This window comes from Oncorhynchus kisutch, unplaced genomic scaffold, assembly GCF_002021735.2.
Source record: "Oncorhynchus kisutch isolate 150728-3 unplaced genomic scaffold, Okis_V2 scaffold772, whole genome shotgun sequence".
Classification (NCBI taxonomy): domain Eukaryota; kingdom Metazoa; phylum Chordata; class Actinopteri; order Salmoniformes; family Salmonidae; genus Oncorhynchus; species Oncorhynchus kisutch.
The window spans coordinates 53,980-75,000 of record NW_022262717.1 but is presented as its reverse complement, the minus strand read 5'-3'; the positions used below and the strand labels follow the sequence as shown (position 1 = coordinate 75,000).

At 44.2% G+C, this 21,021-nt stretch overlaps 1 protein-coding gene across 14 annotated transcripts in view; it reads left to right on the top strand.

The window, feature by feature from the left end:
- The window catches only part of LOC109884792 (focal adhesion kinase 1-like), a 131,586-nt gene that overhangs the window by 84,094 nt on the left and 26,471 nt on the right, over positions 1-21,021 (top strand). For 5 of the 14 annotated variants that reach the window (XR_004207680.1, XM_031816292.1, XM_031816293.1 and 2 more), the window contains exons 14-23: positions 234-290; positions 6,429-6,449; positions 8,385-8,482; positions 8,697-8,781; positions 10,984-11,084; positions 11,908-12,023; positions 12,128-12,228; positions 12,632-12,721; positions 12,848-13,052; positions 20,311-20,422. Coding sequence is in view for 13 of the 14 variants with exons in the window: in XM_031816292.1 (XP_031672152.1) it covers positions 234-290; positions 6,429-6,449; positions 8,385-8,482; positions 8,697-8,781; positions 10,984-11,084; positions 11,908-12,023; positions 12,128-12,228; positions 12,632-12,721; positions 12,848-13,052; positions 20,311-20,422 (986 nt within the window). In the remaining variant the exon portion in view is untranslated. Of the gene's footprint in view, positions 74-233; positions 291-6,428; positions 6,450-8,384; positions 8,483-8,696; positions 8,782-10,983; positions 11,085-11,907; positions 12,024-12,127; positions 12,229-12,631; positions 12,722-12,847; positions 13,053-16,853; positions 17,899-17,976; positions 18,102-19,338; positions 19,734-20,310; positions 20,423-21,021 lie in introns of those variants that run through there. The other 9 variants (XM_031816295.1, XM_031816294.1, XM_031816298.1 and 6 more) reach the window with 8 other exon arrangements.

Below are 21,021 nucleotides of genomic sequence, written 5' to 3'. Positions count from 1 at the left end.
GGGGGGGTTGTTATTAAGGGTTAACAACTTTGAAATGCTGGGTTTTTGGTAAAGGGACTTTATTGTACGAGAGGTAAGTTAAGTACAAGTCTAGACGTAGTTAGATTAACGCCTAGCCTAACTCCTGTCTGTCATGTTGGGCTATCCTGCTTAGAGTCAGAATGCTGCTGTTCATTATCCTCACCTCTCTCTATCTCTCCCTCTCTCACTGTGTCGCTCTCTTTTTTCCCCAGAGACAGACGACTATGCAGAGATCATAGATGATGAGGATACCTACACCATGCCCTCCAGTGAGTACCGTAGCATCTGTCACACAGGGAGTAAGTAAGGGATGTGCTGAGGAGGATGAGGGAGGCAGCAACAGACAGCGGTGCTGGGTTTTAGAGCGTCTCAGTGGTGAGCTGCAGACCAGATGTTCTCTCCAGACCCCGTGGGCCTTTGATCGTGGCCTCTAGTGTACAGCTTTAACCCAGTTTGGAGAAGTGTGCCCCACTTTCTGATTGGCTGTTACCACATTCTGCCTTCCTGGGGTCATTGAGACTGGAGTTCTCTGAAAGCACCAAAGCTACAGAGGTCAAGTTGGTGTTAGGCATCTTTCAGTTCTTCAGAGGTCAGGTTTTTGCTACTACATCTGTGGCAGTTTTATTTAGGTTGTTCTTCACTTAACTAGTATTCAAGAGGCAATAATGTTTCTCAATTATTTTATGTTCATCTTTAATGTATCTATTACTGTTGATAGAGAGTAGTTCACAAAAAGCTAGAATCATATTTACACGGAGAATACCCAACACAGAGTGCATGAGGTGGATCTGTCGATCACTATTAGTAGAATGAGTTGGCTGTGATTGTGTCTTCTGCTGCTCAAACCGTTTCCTCTCAACATTTCATTTTCATGACGTATCTGTCCTTTGTCCTTCACTCTTTGGGGAAAAAAGGTGTTACAGTTGAAGTGGGGAGTTTACATACACTTAGGTTGGAGTCATTAAAACTAGTTTACATACACTTAGGTTGGAGTCATTAAAACTAGTTTACATACACTTAGGTTGGAGTCATTAAAACTAGTTTACATACACTTAGGTTGGAGTCATTAAAACTAGTTTACATACACTTAGGTTGGAGTCATTAAAACTAGTTTACATACACTTAGGTTGGAGTCATTAAAACTAGTTTACATACACTTAGGTTGGAGTCATTAAAACTAGTTTACATACACTTAGGTTGGAGTCATTAAAACTAGTTTACATACACTTAGGTTGGAGTCATTAAAACTAGTTTACATACACTTAGGTTGGAGTCATTAAAACTGGTTTACATACACTTAGGTTGGAGTCATTAAAACTAGTTTACATATACTTAGGTTGGAGTCATTAAAACTAGTTTACATACACTTAGGTTGGAGTCATTAAAACTAGTTTACATACACTTAGGTTGGAGTCATTAAAACTAGTTTACATACACTTAGGTTGGAGTCATTAAAACTAGTTTACATATACTTAGGTTGGAGTCATTAAAACTAGTTTACATACACTTAGGTTGGAGTCATTAAAACTAGTTTACATACACTTAGGTTGGAGTCATTAAAACTAGTTTACATACACTTAGGTTGGAGTCATTAAAACTAGTTTACACACACTTAGGTTGGAGTCATTAAAACTAGTTTACATACACTTAGGTTGGAGTCATTAAAACTAGTTTACATACACTTAGGTTGGAGTCATTAAAACTAGTTTACATACACTTAGGTTGGAGTCATTAACTTTTTTCAACCACTCCACAAATGTCTTGTTTACAAACTATAGTTTTGTCAAGTCGGTTAGGACATCTACTTTGTGCATGTCATTTTTCCAACAATTGTTTACAGATGGATTATTTCAGTTATAATTCACTGTATCACAATTCCAGTGGGTCAGAAGTTTACATAGACTAAGTTGACTGTGCCTTTAACTTCTTGCGTCGAGCAATCACGTATCCGGGAGCGTAATCATAGCCTCAAGCTCATTACCATAACGCAACGTTAACTATTCATGAAAATCGCAAATGAAATGAAATAAGTATATTGGCTCACAAGCTTAGCCTTTTGTTAACAACACTGTCATCTCAGATTTTCAAAATATGCTTTTCAACCATAGCTACACACGCATTTGTGTAAGAGTATTGATAGCTAGCATAGCATTAAGCCTAGCATTCAGCAGGCAACATTTTCACAAAAACAAGAAAAGCATTCAACTAAAATAATTTACCTTTGAAGAACTTCGGATGTTTTCAATGAGGAGACTCTCAGTTAGATAGCAAATGTTAAGTTTTTCCAAAAATATTATTTGTGTAGGAGAAATCACTCCGTTTTGTTCATCACGTTTGGCTAAGAAAAAAAAATAAAAATTCTGTCATTACAACGCCAAACTTTTTTCCAAATTAACTCCATAATATCGACAGAAACATGGCAAAGGTTGTTTAGAATCAATCCTCAAGGTGTTTTTCACATATCTATTCGATGATAAATCATTCGTGGCAGTTTGGTTTCTCCTCTGAACCAAATGGAAAAATGCACGCAGCTGGAGATTACGCAATAATTTCGATGGAGGACACCAAGCGGGCACCTGGTAAATGTAGTCTCTTATGGTCAATCTTCCAATGATATGCCTACAAATACGTCACAATGCTGCAGACACCTTGGGGAAACGACAGAAAGTGTAGGCTCATTCCTGGCGCATTCACAGCCATATAAGGAGACATTGGAACACAGCGCATTCAAAATCTGGGGCACTTCCTGTATGAAATTTCATCTTGGTTTCGCCTGTAGCATTAGTTCTGTGGCACTCACAGACAATATCTTTGCAGTGTTGGAAACGTCAGAGTGTTTTCTTTCCAAAGCTGTCAATTATATGCATAGTCGAGCATCTTTTCGTGACAAAATATCTTGTTTAAAACGGGAACGTTTTTTTATCCAAAAATTAAAAGAGCGCCCCCTATATCGAAGAAGTTAAACAGCTTGAAAAATTCCAGACAATGAAGTACTGGCTTTAGAAGCTTCTGATAGGCTAATTGACATAATTTGAGTCAAGTGGAGGTGTACCTGTGGATGTATTTCAAGGTCTACCTTCAAACTCAGTGCCTCTTTGCTTGACATCATGGGAAAATCTAAAGAAATCAGCCAAGACCTCCGAAAAACAATTGTAGACATCCACAAGTCTGATTCATCCTTGGGAGTAATTTCCAAACACCTGAGGTACCACGTTCATCTGTACAAACAATAGTACGCAAGTATAAACATCATGGGACCACATACAGCTCAGGAAGGAGATGCGTTCTGTCTCCTAGAGATGAAAAGTGCTAATCAATCCCAGAACAACAGTAAAGGACCTTGTGAAGATGCTGGAGGAAACAGATACAAAAGTATCTATATCCACAGTTAAACAAGTCCTTTATCGACATAACCTGAAAGGCCGCTCAGCAAGGAAGAAGCCACTGCTCCAAAACCTCCGTAAAAAGCCAGACTACGGTTTGCAACTGCACATGTGGACAAAGATTGTACTTTTTGGAGAAATGTCATCTGGTCTGAAGAAACAAAAATAAAACTGTTTGGCCATAATGACCATCGTTATGTTTGGAGTAAAAAGGGGAGGCTTGCATGCTGAAGAATACCATCCCAAACCGTGAAGCACGGGGGTGGCAGCATCATGTTGTAGGGATGTCTTTGCTGCAGGAGGGACTGGTGCACTTCACAAAATAGATGGCTTCATGAGGAAGGAACATAATGTGGATATATTGAAGCAACATCTCAAGACATCAGTCAGGAAGTTAAAGCTTGGTCACAAATGGGTCTTCCAAATGGACAATGACCCGAAGCATACTTCCAAAGTTGTGGCAAAATGGCTTAAAACCTGTTATGGCTGCATCCATTTGTTCTCAATTTCCGCCTGAAGACATACCCAAATCGAACTGCCTGTAGCTCAGCCCCAGAGGCAAGGATATGCATATTATTGGTATCATTTGAATAGAAACATTCTGAAGTTTGTGGAAATGTTAATTGGATGTAGGAAAATATAACACAGTAGATCTGGTGGAAGAAAAGAGAAAGAAAGAGCAGACGTTTTCTGTTTTTTATTGTTGTAGTATCATCTTTCACATGTACTAGAATAGCCACACAGTCAGATAGGATGCTGGAGATCATTTTGATGGATAACACAAGAGGGCAACTGTAGGTGTGCAAAGTTTCAGACTGATAACTTCAGGAATGGGTGAGCTACATGACATTTGAAGTCACCCAGGTGTCCCCACACAAGTTGCCCAAATGTACCCAAGTGGCGAAATGACCTATAACTATATAACTATCCAAGTAGTGAAATGACCTATAACTATATAAAACAGTGCAAATAACTATATACAACATATCAAAAAGCAATTCTAACACACACACACAAAAAAAATGTTTTAAAAAATATTAGAAAATAAATGTTTAAAAAAAACAGTACACCCCTTGGAAGTCCCCGTCATAATATTTTGTTGCCTGTGCCATGTCCCAAAGCAGTCTCTTTCTGATGTAAAGCAGAGGCAAACTAAACAAGTGGTACATTTCATGCGACACAGAACACAACGACGCCTCCATGCTGTGCCCTTTTGGCCCTGAGGCACAGTCATGCCTGCAGTAATGAACTGTGGCATATGAACACCACTGGGGGCACAGGTAGAGCGGGCAGCTTGGCACCGGGGGCTCCCAGTCGGAGTCGCTATCACTGTGAAAGAAAACATTTAAAAAATATTTGTATTGTAAGAGCCTTTTATCATCACATAAAATAAACAGATATGTATTGATTGTATAGAGCAGAGGGAACAGTCACTAAGGTGTTCCATTCAACTCCGGCCATTGTTTTATATATATATAAAAGTCAATATATATATACAGTGCCTTGCGAAAGTATTCGGCCCCCTTGAACTTTGCGACCTTTTGCCACATTTCAGGCTTCAAACATAAAGATATAAAACTGTATTTTTTTGTGAAGAATCAACAAGTGGGACACAATCATGAAGTGGAACGACATTTATTGGATATTTCAAACTTTTTTAACTAATCAAAAATTGAAAAATTGGGTGTGCAAAATTATTCCGCCCCCTTAAGTTAATACTTTGTAGCGCCACCTTTTGCTGCGATTACAGCTGTAAGTCGCTTGGGGTATGTCTCTATCAGTTTTGCACATCGAGAGACTGACATTTTTTGATTTGTCAGGAAGTTAAAGCTTGGCCGCAAATGGGTCTTCCAAATGGACAATGACCCGAAGCATACTTCCAAAGTTGTGGCAAAATGGCTTAAGGACAACAAAGTCAAGGTATTGGAGTGGCCATCACAAAGCCCTGACCTCCATCCTATAGAACATTTGTGGGCATAACTGAAAAAGCGTGTGCAAGCAAGGAGGCCTACAAACCTGACTCAGTTACACCAGCTCTGTCAGGAGGAATGGGCCAACATTCACCCAACTTATTGTGGGAAGCTTGTGGAAGGCTACCCAAAACGTTTGACCCAAGTTAAACAATTTAAAGCCAATGCTACCAAATTCTAATTGAGTGTATGTAAACTTCTGACCCACTGGGAATGTGATGAAATAAATATAAGCTGAAATAAATAATTCTCTCTACTATTATTCTGACATTTCACATTCTTAAATGTGATGATCCTAACTGACCTAAGACGGAATTTTAACTGATTAAATGTCATGAATTTTTACAAACTGAGTTTAAATGTGTTTGGCTAAGGTGTATGTAAACTTCCGACTTCGACTGTATGTAGAACCTAAAATGGTTCTTCGGCTTTCCCCGTAGGAAAACCATAGGAAAACCCTTTGAATAACACTAGGTTCTACCTGGAACCCCAAAAAGTGTTCTGCCTGGAACCAAAAAGGGTTCTTCTATGAGGACAGCTGAAGAACCCCTTTGGAAATCTTTTTTCTAAGATTGTCCTCCACACGACTCCATAGTTTACTTTATATCATAACAGTGGAGAAGTAGTTAACATAGCCTGAAACGCTAGCCGTTTATATTATGTGTACACACACACACACACACACACACACACACACACACACACACACACACACACACACACACACACACACACACACACACACACACACACACACACACACACACACACACACACACCCAGCCAGCCAGCCACAGAGGCTGCTGACAAATGGCAGTGTAGTCCAAGGGTATTAATCTCTCTGCAGTTCGTTTGCACTGACTGTCTTCTACATGCAACAAATGTCACTCCCCTTTGCCAGAAAAGCACTCTTACTTAGTCATGTGTTTCTCCAAACCAGGGACAAGGGAAGAGGGAGGGACCTTTCGTACAGTTTAAACCATTTTAAAAGTTATGTTCCTCCAATGTTGATGTACCCTCTAAAAGATTTCTCCTCACATGAACTGCCCAGCAGAATACTATGGACTAGAGGAAGGTAATGGTGTGCGTCTCAGCCCTGTACTTGAGGATTGCCTTTTGGTTGTATTGTGGTTGTCAGACCAGGGTCAAACATATATGTTAAATACCTTCAACTACTTGAGCTACACTTGATTTAGTGTGCAATTGAACCAATGGAGTGGTCGCACAAGGCCAATCAATATCCATGCTACATCAGGTATCTGGAGGTATTTACCATTTCACCCAGGTCTACCTCTGGTTTGACTTGTGTGATTGTGTTTCTGTCATTTTCTTTCATTTGGCCAAAATAGCAGTAGATGTAGTGTTTTGATTGTTGGTGAATAGACACTGTCCAGCCCAGAGAAAGATGAATAGTGCAGCCAGGCTGTCCTATTGACCCGTTATGGATGGAAGAGACCACAGCCACTAGTCAGACACAGTACTGCTGCATCAGGGCCACTCACTGGCCCTCCAGAATATATGCAAAGTTAAGAAGAAAACAAAGATCATTTGACACCATCATACTGTTTAACAATGTTTTACATTTCAAGGGTAAAATATGATTATGGCTTGGCATGTCTGGTGAAACTTTTTGCATGGTGATTTCATATTGACAATATGATTGTATTTATTCAACAAATCAGCCATTGCATGCAAATCCATGGACAGCCTTGGCAGTCCTGATTTGAATGGAATTGCATGCTTGCATGCTGTACTGTGATCTTCAGTGATCAGCTAAAACCAGATTGATTTCACAATCAATCGGACGTCCATACCACCCGTTGATATGAAGTCAGTGTGTCTAATGCTGTGTTGTACCCAGCCAGGGACTATGAGATTATAATGTCAGTGTGTTTAATGCTGTGTGTTGTACCCAGCCAGGGACTATGAGATCATACAGTCAGTGTGTCTAATGCTGTGTGTTGTATCCAGCCAGGGACTATGAGATTATACAGTCAGTGTGTCTAATGCTGTGTGTTGTATCCATCCAGGGACTATGAGATTATACAGTCAGTGTGTCTAATGCTGTTTGTTGTATCCAGCCAGGGACTATGAGATTATACAGTCAGTGTGTCTAATGCTGTGTTGTACCCGGCCAGGGACTATGAGATTATAAAGTCAGTGTGTCTAATGCTGTGTTGTACCCAGCCAGGGACTATGAGATCATACAGTCAGTGTGTCTAATGCTGTGTGTTGTATCCAGCCAGGGACTATGAGATTATACAGTCAGTGTGTCTAATGCTGTGTGTTGTACCCAGCCAGGGACTATGAGATTATACAGTCAGTGTGTCTAATGCTGTGTGTTGTATCCAGCCAGGGACTATGAGATTATACAGTCAGTGTGTCTAATGCTGTGTGTTGTATCCATCCAGGGACTATGAGATTATACAGTCAGTGTGTCTAATGCTGTGTGTTGTATCCAGCCAGGGACTATGAGATTATACAGTCAGTGTGTCTAATGCTGTGTGTTGTATCCAGCCAGGGACTATGAGATTATACAGTCAGTGTGTCTAATGCTGTGTGTTGTATCCAGCCAGGGACTATGAGATTATACAGTCAGTGTGTCTAATGCTGTGTTGTACCCGGCCAGGGACTATGAGATTATAAAGTCAGTGTGTCTAATGCTATGTGTTGTACACAGCCAGGGACTATGAGATTATACAGTCAGTGTGTCTAATGCTGTGTGTTGTATCCAGCCAGGGACTATGAGATTATACAGTCAGTGTGTCTAATGCTGTGTGTTGTATCCAGCCAGGGACTATGAGATTATACAGTCAGTGTGTCTAATGCTGTGTGTTGTATCCAGCCAGGGACTATGAGATTATACAGTCAGTGTGTCTAATGCTGTGTGTTGTATCCAGCCAGGGACTATGAGATTATACAGTCAGTGTGTCTAATGCTGTGTGTTGTATCCAGCCAGGGACTATGAGATTATACAGTCAGTGTGTCTAATGCTGTGTGTTGTATCCAGCCAGGGACTATGAGATTCAGAGACAGAGGATTGAGCTGGGTCGCTGTATCGGAGAGGGACAGTTCGGGGACGTCCACCAGGGAGTCTACATGAGCCCGGTAGGCCTAGGCTGTGTCCCAAATGGCTCCCTATTCCCTATTTAGCCGACTGCTTTTGACCAGAGCCCTATGGGTATCCCTATGGGCCCTGTTCTAAATAAATGCTCTACATAGGGAATAGGGAGCCTACACATTTGTGGAAAAACAAGACACAATCCTGTTAGACTTGATTTATTTAAAGGACCATTTTCTGATGTTTTATTTCTCTCTGTAGGAAAACCCTGCTCTGTCTGTGGCCATCAAGACGTGTAAGAACTGCACCTCTGATAGTGTCAGGGAGAAGTTCTTACAAGAAGCTCGTAAGTAACACACCTCCTCCTGTCGTCCTTCTTGATCACAGCACATACGACCTCTTGCTCTTCATACATCAGTTGTGTGTATACTACTGAGGGTAGAACACATGACCTTTTGGTTTGTGTCTAGGGCGCATTCTCAGCATAGCAATCTCAGACAGATATTTCTACCTTTTTAGGGCACCACATGCAGAGATTTAGAATGCAGCCCAAATGGCACCCTATTTCCTATATAGTGCACTTTATAGGGATTAGGGTGCCATTTGTGATGCGACCTTAGTGTAGCAGTGGGTTTTTGAACAGCAGAAGACTGGTCTTCAGCTCCAGTGGGTTTTTGAACAGCAGAAGACTGGTCTTCATCTCCAGTGGGTTTTTGATCAGCAGAAGACTGGTCTTCATCTCCAGTGGGTTTTTGAACAGCAGAAGACTGCTCTTCATCTCCAGTGGGTTTTTGAACAGCAGAAGACTGGTCTTCATCTCCAGTGGGCTTTTGAACAGCAGAAGACTGGTCTTCAGCTCCAGTGGTTCTGACAGAGAGAGAGGCTCCTTTATCCAGATGAAATGCCCAGACAAGGTGGGACTGAGCTAAACCCCCATGTATGAAAACACAGCAGGAATGTGTGGAGGCTGCAGGGGGACTGGGGAGGACAGAACACTGCTTTAGAGAGGGATGGGTTTTGAGAAAGTGGGTTTACACTAGTACAGTCCTGCTGATATCCCACGTGCAACACACACCCCTTCCCTTCCCCTTGCTGAAGTCTGACACACACCCTTTCCCTTCCCCTTGCTGAAGTCTGACACACACCCCTTCCCTTCCCCTTGCTGAAGTCTGACACACACCCCTTCCCTTCCCCTTGCTGAAGTCTGACACACACCCCTTCCCTTCCCCTTGCTGAAGTCTGAGACACACACCCCTTCCCTTCCCCTTGCTGAAGTCTGACACACACCCCTTCCCTTCCCCTTGCTGAAGTCTGACACACACCCCTTCCCTTCCCCTTGCTGAAGTCTGACACACACCCCTTCCCTTCCCCTTGCTGAAGTCTGAGACACACACCCCTTCCCTTCCCCTTGCTGAAGTCTGACACACACCCCTTCCCTTCCCCTTGCTGAAGTCTGACACACACTCCTTCCCTTCCCCTTGCTGAAGTCTGAGACACACACCCCTTCCCTTCCCCTTGCTGAAGTCTGAGACACACACACACACATGCGTGCATGCGCCCACACACACTCTCTCTCGAACACTACACACATGGACGCACACACACAGAGAGACAAAATCCAAACACACACCTACACACACACTGCTCTAAAACACATCAAATAGCACATCACCACTGTAAACTATCTCCCCTCCTCTCCTGTCCTCCCCTCCTCTCCTGTCCTCTCCTCCCCTCCTGTCCCCTCCTCTCCTCCCCTCCTGTACCCTCCTCTCCTCTAATCCCAGCCTCTCCTCCCCTCCTCTATCCCTTCCTCTCTCCCCTCCTCCCTTCCTCTCCTGTCCCCTCCTCCCTTCTCCTCTCTTCCTCTCCTGTCTCCTCCTCCCCTCCTCTCCTCCCCTCCTGTCCCCTCCTCTCCTCTAATCCCAGCCTCTCCTCCCCTCCTCTATCCCTTCCTCTCTCCCCTCCTCCCTTCCTCTCCTGTCCCCTCCTCCCTTCTCCTCTCTTCCTCTCCTGTCTCCTCCTCCCCTCCTCTCCTCCCCTCCTGTCCCCTCCTCTCCTCTAATTCCAGCCTCTCCTCCCCTCCTCTATCCCTTCCTCTTTCCCCTCCTCCCTTCCTCTCCTGTCCTCTCCTCCCATCCTGCCCCCTCCTCTCCTATAACCCCAGCCTCTCCTCCCCTCCTCTCTCCCTTCCTCTCTCCCCTCCTCCCTTCTCCTGTCCCCTCCTCTCCTCACGGGGTGCTCAGCAGGAGCAGGGTCGATGACATGTTATCTGAGAAAAAAACAAAGATGGCGGTTTGAGTCTAAGTCAACCCTAAAATAGCCCACTGTAAACATGGGCCTGCTTCCTTCATAACAGCCTTGATATTTATTATCAACATGAATGATAATCCACTATATAATCAGTCTTCATTTTCCACTCTACCTTTTCGCCCTACATACAGTAACCTGATTCTATAAACCGTAGCCTAGCTAATCCCTGGTCTATTCAATTACAGTGAATAGACTGTGTGTGTGTGTCTGTGTGTGTGTGCATGTTGTCCCCATGCAGTGACCATGCGTCAGTTTGACCACCCCCACATAGTGAAGCTGATTGGAGTGATCACAGAAAACCCCGTGTGGATCATCATGGAGCTGTGTACACTGGGAGAGGTACAGAACACACACACAATACAGTGCTTTAATACAGGAATCAGTTTAACGGTGATGACCTCAGGCTCTGTAACAGTAACCTATGGATCATGCTGAAGAGTACTGTAATTTGAGTTTTTAGATTGTTTTCACCCATTTAGTCTTGGATGGTACTTCTACCTTTCACATGGTTTCAGCTGTTAGGGATTGCCATCTAGTGGTGGATAGAGGCATCACATTCAAGGTTCAATTTCGAGGTTTAAACAGTACACTGTAGAAGGCAGTCTATGTTATATGTGATCAGGGTCAGATTAAGAAATCATTAGGCCCCAGACTTTGTTTTTTCTATAGCCCTTCCTTCCCGGTACACCATCATTTTCTGTAAACAAATCCATGAACAAAGATGCAATTGGAAGCGTGTTACATTTACTGTTGAGGAAAGAGGCCCTAAAGCCAGAATAACATTTGGCATGTGGCATAGGCTACAGTTGAGCAGAGATGTTTTTAGAATTTTCGCACACTAAATTCATTAGTTACCCAATCAAGGCAGGGCCCCCAGTTACCCACATGGCACCCCCTACCTCCTCTCTTCCCCCCATCTGATGATTAGCAGAACGGCATCAGGCTGTCTACACTCCAAATATATACTACATATTTATAAATACTGTATACATCTCCTTTATTATTACTATACATTTTAAATGTTTTTGTTCCTCTCTCGGGCCCCCAACAGGCCTGTGTCCAGGGGCTTCAGCCCCAGGAAGCTCCTGCATTAAACCATCCCTGTATGTAAGGTACAGGCTAAAGTGAGTATTATCTTTTGTTTTCTCTTCCATCTTTACAGCTACGCTCCTTCCTGCAAGTGAGAAAATACAACTTGGACTTGGCATCACTGATTCTCTATGCTTTCCAGCTAAGCACAGCACTTTCCTACCTGGAGAGCAAGCGGTTTGTACATAGGTAAGCCCTCACCCCAATCTAGCCTTATTAACATGGCTTTGGTGCGTTTCCTGTAAACACACTACTCTTCTCTTCTCCATTGTAACCATGTCTGTGTCTTGAAGGGATATAGCTGCCAGGAACGTGCTGGTATCCTCAGTGGACTGTGTTAAACTGGGAGACTTTGGCTTGTCTCGATACATGGAGGACAGCTCCTATTACAAAGGTAGGAGTTTCACCTGTTCTGGAGACTAACTGTCCACAGTCAGCATACCAGAGGAGATCACTTTCTGCTGTTTATGTTATCAGTAAGTCATTCATTAGGCTCCTCTCTCTTTAAGCAGACAGCTGTGGCTGCTGTCATTCATGGACATTATAAACATGGAAATATCTGTTGCATGTATGCATGGGGCGAGTGAAAGAAACTCAACAGCTCTTTTCATCAGCGTATGACTCTGTGAGACTGCTATTGTGAACCACTCATCTAACTATGGCTTAGGGAAGTCCTGTGGGAGGGGAAGTGTTTGTCTTGTTACTTGTTGCATTGTTCATGTGTACCTGTCTAATCAATCACAATAAAAACATTTGATCACAAACAATCTAAGTCTTGCTTTCACCTCTCCTCCCAGCCTCCAAAGGGAAACTGCCTATCAAATGGATGGCGCCAGAGTCTATTAACTTCAGACGCTTTACCTCAGCCAGTGACGTGTGGATGTTTGGTGAGTATGGGAATTTGATACAGTACTTCTCCAACAGTGCTCTAAAACTTTTAAGTTCAAGGCTGTATGTTATTAGCTGATAAATTAGGGTTTAAATATGTATATATATGTTTCTCTGTACTCCAGGTGTGTGTATGTGGGAGATCCTCATCTACGGAGTCAAACCCTTCCAGGGGGTGAAGAACAACGATGTCATCGGGCGGATAGAGAACGGAGAGCGTCTGGCCATGCCCCACAACTGCCCCCCTACCCTGTACAGCCTGATGACCAAGTGCTGGGCCTACGACCCTAGCAAGAGACCCTGCTTCACAGAGCTCAAAGCCCAGCTCAGGTATGGCCGTCAGTCGGTCTATCTGCATGTACATTGCTGTAGTGCATGGTGCGTTATCATACCTTGAAGACTATCTCCTACAACTACAATGTCATAAGATCTGAACTGAGGTACATTGACTGTGGAGGAACAATAATGCATATCTATCAGGGTTGGAGTTCATTCCATTGTATTAATTGAGTCAGTTCAGGAAGTGAACTGAAATTCCAATTCCAAAAGTTTCTCATAGAGAGTGTGGGGGGGTCGGGGGTTATCTAATAATTCTAATAATTTGTACACTGCAAATTGACCACAACTAAGCCCAACAAGAGGTTGTATTTAAAAATAACAATAATTCCATACCTTTATTATGTTGAAACACGATCACGTCTCTTTTTTTATTTGTGAGACTACTTGGAAACAGATTTCCTGAATTAAATAGATAGCGAAAATATATTTTTAAACAGGCAACCTGTTGCCGACCCCATCTAGATAGATTTTCATTCTTGGTCACTAGATGGCACCAAAGCATCCACACATTTCAATCGTTGAAGGTGGAATTGACTGGCTTGTTTGTACAAGTCAATATACTGTATTACATGCCCAGTTCTCTGGCTGACATTTGGCTTCATGGTGTTTTGGGTGCTGTGATTCAGTTGAGATCAGTCACACCTCTGGCTGACACTTGGCTCCATGGTGTTTTGGGTGCTGTGATTCAGTTGAGGTCAGTCACACCTCTGGCTGACACTTGGCTTCATGGTGTTTCGGGTGCTGTGATTCAGTTGAGATCAGTCACACCTCTGGCTGACACTTGGCTTCATGGTGTTTTGGGTGCTGTGATTCAGTTGAGATCAGTCACACCTCTGGCTGACACTTGGCTTCATGGTGTTTTGGGTGCTGTTATTCAGTTGAGATCAGCCACACCTCTGGGTGGCATGAGACATAGGGAAATCCCTCTCAGTTGGTTTCCACTAGATAGCACAGCCAGAAAGTAAAACATTGGCTATAAAATTCATGAAAAAGAAATGTGGAGTCAGACCTGTGCGTTTGATTTAGCTTGGAGTTTTGGGGACTATTCTATTGGTTTCATTTTATGGGGCAAACTATATTGAGTGGAGCTCAAGTGTTTGATATGTGTCTGACCCAGCTTTATTAGGGACGTAGTGAAAGGGACAATTACAAATGGTCACCGCCCACTGTTTTGGTAAACAGCTGAGGAACGAGGCTAGAGAATTGTAATCTCACTCACATAGACAGAGCTATGGATACAAGGACTGACCATCCGTGATATCAGAATGATAGTTGGAACCATGTTTTTGAATCTATACAGTGTTAACAATTACATTGTTTAAATACAATGAAGTGAACAAGCTTATATGTTAGGTATTGACGGGTGAACTAAAGCTCTTGACGTGTTCAGAAGTTATATTCTTCAACAATCAATGAGGATATATCATTTATTTAAATGTCCAAACATGAATGTAGCAGTTGCAGAAAGGTCAGTATGTGATAGTGGTGAGGAAAGCACCTTCAGGTAATCCTTCACAAGAAAGGTCAGTATGTAATAGTGGTGAGGAAAGCACCTTCAGGTAATCCTTCACAAGAAAGGTCAGTATGTAATAGTGGTGAGGAAAGCACCTTCAGGTAATCCTTCACAAGAAAGGTCTAGACAGACGCCCTGATAACTGCCTTTGAATTCCCCTCTGATGTAATGCTGGACGTTTTTCCGTCATTGACAGGGTAGGGTTTTTGTGTCAGTCATTTCCATGCAGGCTCAGGCTTGTGTTGCTAGGCATCTGGATGTCCAGGTAAGATACCCTGGGGCCACGATGAAGTAGTTTAACTTCACCCCATGACGTAGAGATCCGTCTCCTTTCCATCAGTGACTGCTATAGAACAGACCTGTAGCTGCTGTATCTGTGTGAGCTGTGCTGCTGCCTGCCATGCTGTCTCCCATCACAGTGGCCTTGGTTTACACAGACAAGACATGTCAGAAAATAAGAGTGCTGTGCTTTTATTATCCTGTTTAAAACTCAGCATGAGTCACACCTCCACTTTCTACTTGTCTTCCTAAGTCCCACCACATCGGTCATGTTCTGGTGCTCCAGCAGCATGGAAGAGAGGGCTGTATCCTGGAAACCATGTCAATATTTACACTCTTAATACTCTTTATATGAAAAGCCAGGCCCTTGAAAGGCATTTGATGTGGGGTTCGTTGGTTGAGACTTGTTTTATGTCATCATATAAATTAGGAAGCACAGCTGCCAGAAGGGTGTGTGTGTGTGTGTGTGTGTGTGTGTGTGCGTGCGTGCACACACACACAATACTAAGGCAGGCTCTTTCTCCAACCTGCCAGCTGTATGAAAACAATGGACCTCAGATACAGAACCAGTCATAACAAACATGCTTAAGTGTGTATTTGTATTTAATAATGTATGGTACCACTGTCATATACCCTTACATGGCACCACTGTCATATACCCTTACATGGTACCACTGTCATATACCCTTACATGGTACCACTGTCATATACCCTTACATGGTACCACTGTCATATACCCTTACATGGCACCACTGTCATATACCCTTACATGGTACCACTGTCATATACCCTTACATGTTACCACTGTCATATACCCTCACATGGTACCACTGTCATATACCCTTACATGGTACCACTGTCATATACCATTATACCCTTACATGGTACCACTGTAATATACCCTTACATGGTACCACTGTCATATACCATTATACCCTTACATGGTACCACTGTAATATACCCTTACATGGTACCACTGTCATATACCATTATACCCTTACATGGTACCACTGTAATATACCCTTACATGGTACCACTGTCATATACCATTATACCCTTACATGGTACCACTGTAATATACCCTTACATGGTACCACTGTCATATACCATTATACCCTTACATGGTACCACTGTAATATACCCTTACATGGTACCACTGTCATATACCATTATACCCTTACATGGTACCACTGTAATATACCCTTACATGGTACCACTGTCATATACCATTATACCCTTACATGGTACCACTGTAATATACCCTTACATGGTACCACTGTCATATACCATTATACCCTGACATGGTACCACTGTAGTGTATTTAGCTGCTGCTTGGAAGTCAGTTGTAAAGACAGCTCTGTGGTATTGTCCTGCAGATATGACTCCAGCTAGTCTCACTGTGAGAGGAGAACTCTGAGGGGACGGTATTATTAAGTCCCATGGAAAAGAGGGCTGTACAAACCAAACCCTCTGCCTCTGATCCTGAGCCGTTCTCTCTGCTCTGCACTGAGCTGACCTGAGAGACTGTGTCTGTCTGGCTGCTTGACCACGTCTTGCCAGATCGGCAGGCTTGGCACTAGCGCTGCTTTAACCTCACCTCACTTAACCTCACCATCACCGAGACATCTCCAGCCTCGATCTCAGCTCCACAGTGGAGGGCTTCAGTTCACCGTCACCGAGACATCTTCTCCAGCCTCGATCTCGGCTCCACAGCGGAGGGCTTCAGTTCACCGTCACCGAGACATCTTCTCCAAGCCTCGATCTCGGCTCCACAACGGAGGGCTTCAGTTCACCGTCACCGAGACATCTTCTCCAGCCTCGATCTCGGCTCCACAGCGGAGGGCTTTAGTTCACTGTCACCGAGACATCTTCTCCAGCCTCTATCTCGGCTCCACAGCGGAGGGCTTCAATTCAGCGTCCAATCTTTTAACAAGCCAACCGCCCACCCACCCGCCTGCATGCGCATTTATTGGACAGATGCCAAGTGCAACCCGCTGCCTGAGTAGCCCAGTAGAGTAAGAGGGAAGGCATGAGAGGGAGGCAGCTGATCTGGACTGAACAGACTGAGTCCCCCATTCTGTTCTCTTGTGAAGACTATTTTATTGACTGAGTGCTGTTCCAGTTCTAATAGACCCTTGTTTCTGGGACTCTCTGCCTGGTTGTTTGTCAGGTCTCTGGGACTCTCTGCCTGGTTGTCTGTCTGGTCTCTGGGACTCTCTGCCTGGTTCTCTGTCTGGTCTCTGGGACTCTCTGCCTGGTTGTCTGTCTGGTCTCTGGGACTTTCTGCCTGGTTTTCTGTCTGGTCTCTGGGACTCTGCCTGGTTGTCTGTCTGGTCTCTGGGACTCTCTGCCTGGTTGTCTGTCTGGTCTCTGGGACTCTCTGCCTGGTTGTCTGTCTGGTCTCTGGGACTCTCTGCCTGGTTGTCTGTCTGGTCTCTGGGACTCTCTGCCTGGTTTTCTGTCTGGTCTCTGGGACTCTCTGCCTGGTTGTCTGTCTGGTCTCTGGGACTCTCTGCCTGGTTGTCTGTCTGGTCTCTGGGACTCTCTGCCTGGTTGTCTGTCTGGTCTCTGGGACTCTCTGCCTGGTTGTCTGTCTGGTCTCTGGGACTCTCTGCCTGATTGTCTGTCTGGTCTCTGGGATTCTCTGCCTGGTTCTCTGTCTGGTCTCTGGGACTCTCTGCCTGGTTCTCTGGCTGGTCTCTGGGACTCTGCCTGGGTGTCTGGCTGGTCTCTGGGACTCTCTGCCTGGGTGTCTGTCTGGTCTCTGGGACTCTCTGCCTGGTTGTCTGTCTGGTCTCTGGGACTCTCTGCCTGGTTGTCTGTCTGGTCTCTGGGACTCTCTGCCTGGTTGTCTGTCTGGTCTCTGGGACTCTCTGCCTGGTTGTCTGTCTGGTCTCTGGGACTCTCTGCCTGGGTGTCTGTCTAGTCTCTGGGACACTTGGTTCATGCGTACTGGACGTCTCTCCCCTAATGGATTATCTAAGTGGATATGGTCTCCTGTTCCTCTAGCAGCACAAGAGGCAGCTCAACTCCCACTGTTGTAAGGTAACAGTCAGGGCTTTTCCTTCCTTATCTCCTTCTCTCCGTGACTCAGTTGACTGAATATGTCCTATTGAGGTCTGCCTTGAGCAAATGTGGAGTGATGTAGTTGGCTGTGAAGGAATGGATTTGATTCAGGTCCCTCACAATACAGTTTTACAGACTTATTCTGAGCATTGATGATATGGAACTCTAGCAAAGTGACGCTGGTGAGTAGTGAATATGTTTGGAGCGTCATTTAGCATGGCATTCAGTGTGCTCCCATTGTAATGCTGTTGAGTTACTGTCAGACGGTTTGTTTTTAAAGGTAGTAGCTATTAGCTAGTCAACAGAAAGTATTACTTTATACAACGTTTAGGCAGCAACACCGTGAACACTTTTGTTATTAGAGGCAACAGGGCTTTGTTCATTTGTCTGTAACCTGTTAACAGACTGGTCAGGTTTGTGTTGTGTGTTTTGGAGAATGACCAGGACACGTGGTCCCCATCTTATTGTTCTTGTCTGTGTGGTGTGTTCTGGAGAATGACCAGGACACGTGGTCCCCATCTTATTGTTCTTGTCTGATTTACTGCTGCTATCACACATTATTTATTTATTTATTTATTTAACCTTTATTTAACCAGGTTAAACCCATTGAGGTTAAAACCCTATTTTGCGAGGGAGACCTGGCAAGAAGGCAAAACAGGGAAATAGCAGCGTGTCCATAAAACATCACAGAAAAATACAGAATACACACAAAAGACAAAGTGTCACAAGTTAAAGATACAATTGAAGATAAGAAACAACTGCAGTTTTCACAAACAGTGTTGTCAATCAGAGTCTTAACAGGCAAAGACACTAACTCCTCTAACTTTACCTTCTGAAACATGTTCCAGGATGAAGGGGCATTATGGGAAAATTATTGTTTTCCCATCTCAGTTCTAGCCTTAGGAACAGACAAGGACAGCAGCGACTGTGAATGAAGACTATATTGAGTGACTGATCTGGGCATTAAAGAACAGAGGTACAAAGGCAGCATGGCAGCTAGGACTAATGCTGTTTCCACAAATAGCCCTCCCTCCCTGAGAGAAAGACAGAGAGAGACAGAAAGGGAGAGAGGGAGTGTGAGGGACAGAGAGAGACTGTGGGGTCATGGGACATCGTTTATTGCCTGTATTTAGGATGGAGGACCCTCCACTTCATATCTGTTCTTTGTTTAGTTGGGAGGAGACACTCCAGAGTTCTCAGCATCCAGAAGAATGTTCGGCTCAGTGAATTGCCTGCATTCTGTTCAGACTGGACATTGGATGACAGAACGGAGGATAGAACACAGAACATTGGGGTCTGAGTTAATGCTGGCTGAAAGGTATTGTCAGAACAGTACAGAACAGTACAGTAGAGTCGACCCACATCTCCTCTCATTGTGTGCTTCTATAAATGGCTTATTCCTCTAATGCCTATTGCAGGTCTGAGGGGAGGGACGCTGTTTCATGTGTTTGAGCAGTTTCCCCTCTTTTAGTGCCTGTCCAATGGGTTTCCATGTGCTGTGGACCAGAGGCATAACATCACGGTAGCAGATCCAGGCTGGGTGGAGGGGAGGGACGCTGGTTCATGTGTTTGAGCAGTTTCCTCTCTTTTAGTACCTGTCCAATTTCCATGTGGACCAGAGGCATAACATCACTGTAGCAGATCCAGGCTGGGTGGAGGGGAGGGACGCTGGTTCATGTGTTTGAGCAGTTTCCTCTCTTTTAGTGCCTGTCCAATGGGTTTCCATGTGGACCAGAGGCATAACATCACTGTAGCAGATCCAGGCTGGGTGGAGGGGGACCGCTGTCTGCTTTCCCTACTCTGTATTCCTTAAGGTCCTGTGTGTGTACCATGTTGTCTGCCTCTCAAATGGCTCCCTATTCCCTTTATAGTGCACTACTTTAAACAAGGCCCATAGAGCTCTGGTCAAAAGTAGTGCGCTATATAGGAAATAGTGAGCCATTTGGTATGCATCCTATGTACTGTAGCTCAGGGCAAGAGGATGTAGCTGGTTACAGGGGAAGGTTGTTGTAGTACTCAGCTGTGTGAAACCCACCCTGTCAGCTAACAGGACAGCTCTGGAAACCAAACCATCAGAACGTAGCAGGACTTAACAGTGAAGGACATGGACCTTGTGGCTGTAGCTACGCTGCAACAATATCCATCCCTGAATTCTAGTGGGGAAGCCTGTCACCTTGTACAGTAACAGTACAGTACAATAACCTCTACAGTGTTTATCCAGCGTATCTCTCATCCTCGTCTCTCCCCTCTCAAAGCCACAGCACCACAGGTTTAGGTCTTAGGAGATGCTAAACTGAACTAAACTATAGTTATGTTCCTGACTCCTGAAGTCTGATAGTATCACAGACACACACACACACAGTGACAGTGGTTTGTTCTGTCTCTCTGCAGTCAGATATTGGAGGAGGAGAAGCTCCAGCAGAAGGAGAGGACACGTATGGAGATGAGACGTCAGGTCTCTGTGTCCTGGGACTCAGGGGGGCCCGACGAGGCGCCGCCTAAAGTAAGAGCTTGCACACACACACAGATAGAGAGAGAGTCACATGCACACTTTTATACACACACACACAGAAGTACATTAATAGACACACACACACACACACACACAGAAGCACATTAATAGACACACACACACACAGAAGCACATTAATAGACACACACACACACACACACACATAAGCACATTAATAGACACACACACACAGCAACTTTATGCTTTGGCCACGAGGAGGTCACAGACGTCATCATCAACACCTATCTTGGCAGTCAGTCTGTCAGTTGGCTGCTCCCATTACAAGAGGAGTTTTCATGGTATGACACCTGTAAACACTGTACATAAATACAACAGTACAGTCAAGCTCGAGGCTTTAGTTAGTGACTCCCTCAGGAATTACACATAGAGTCAGGTGGAGTCTACATGCTTGGAGCCACAACTTCATTTCTTTTGGTCAGACTGTCTGTCCATTAGACATTATTCTGAGGGAAACGTTCTTCGTAGCTTCACCTCTTCCATCCTCTAATGTTATTTAGAGAGCTTTCATTTTCTATCTGATATACTAATGTCATTTCTGTTCCCAGTTTTCTCTCTGCTGCAGCTGTTCG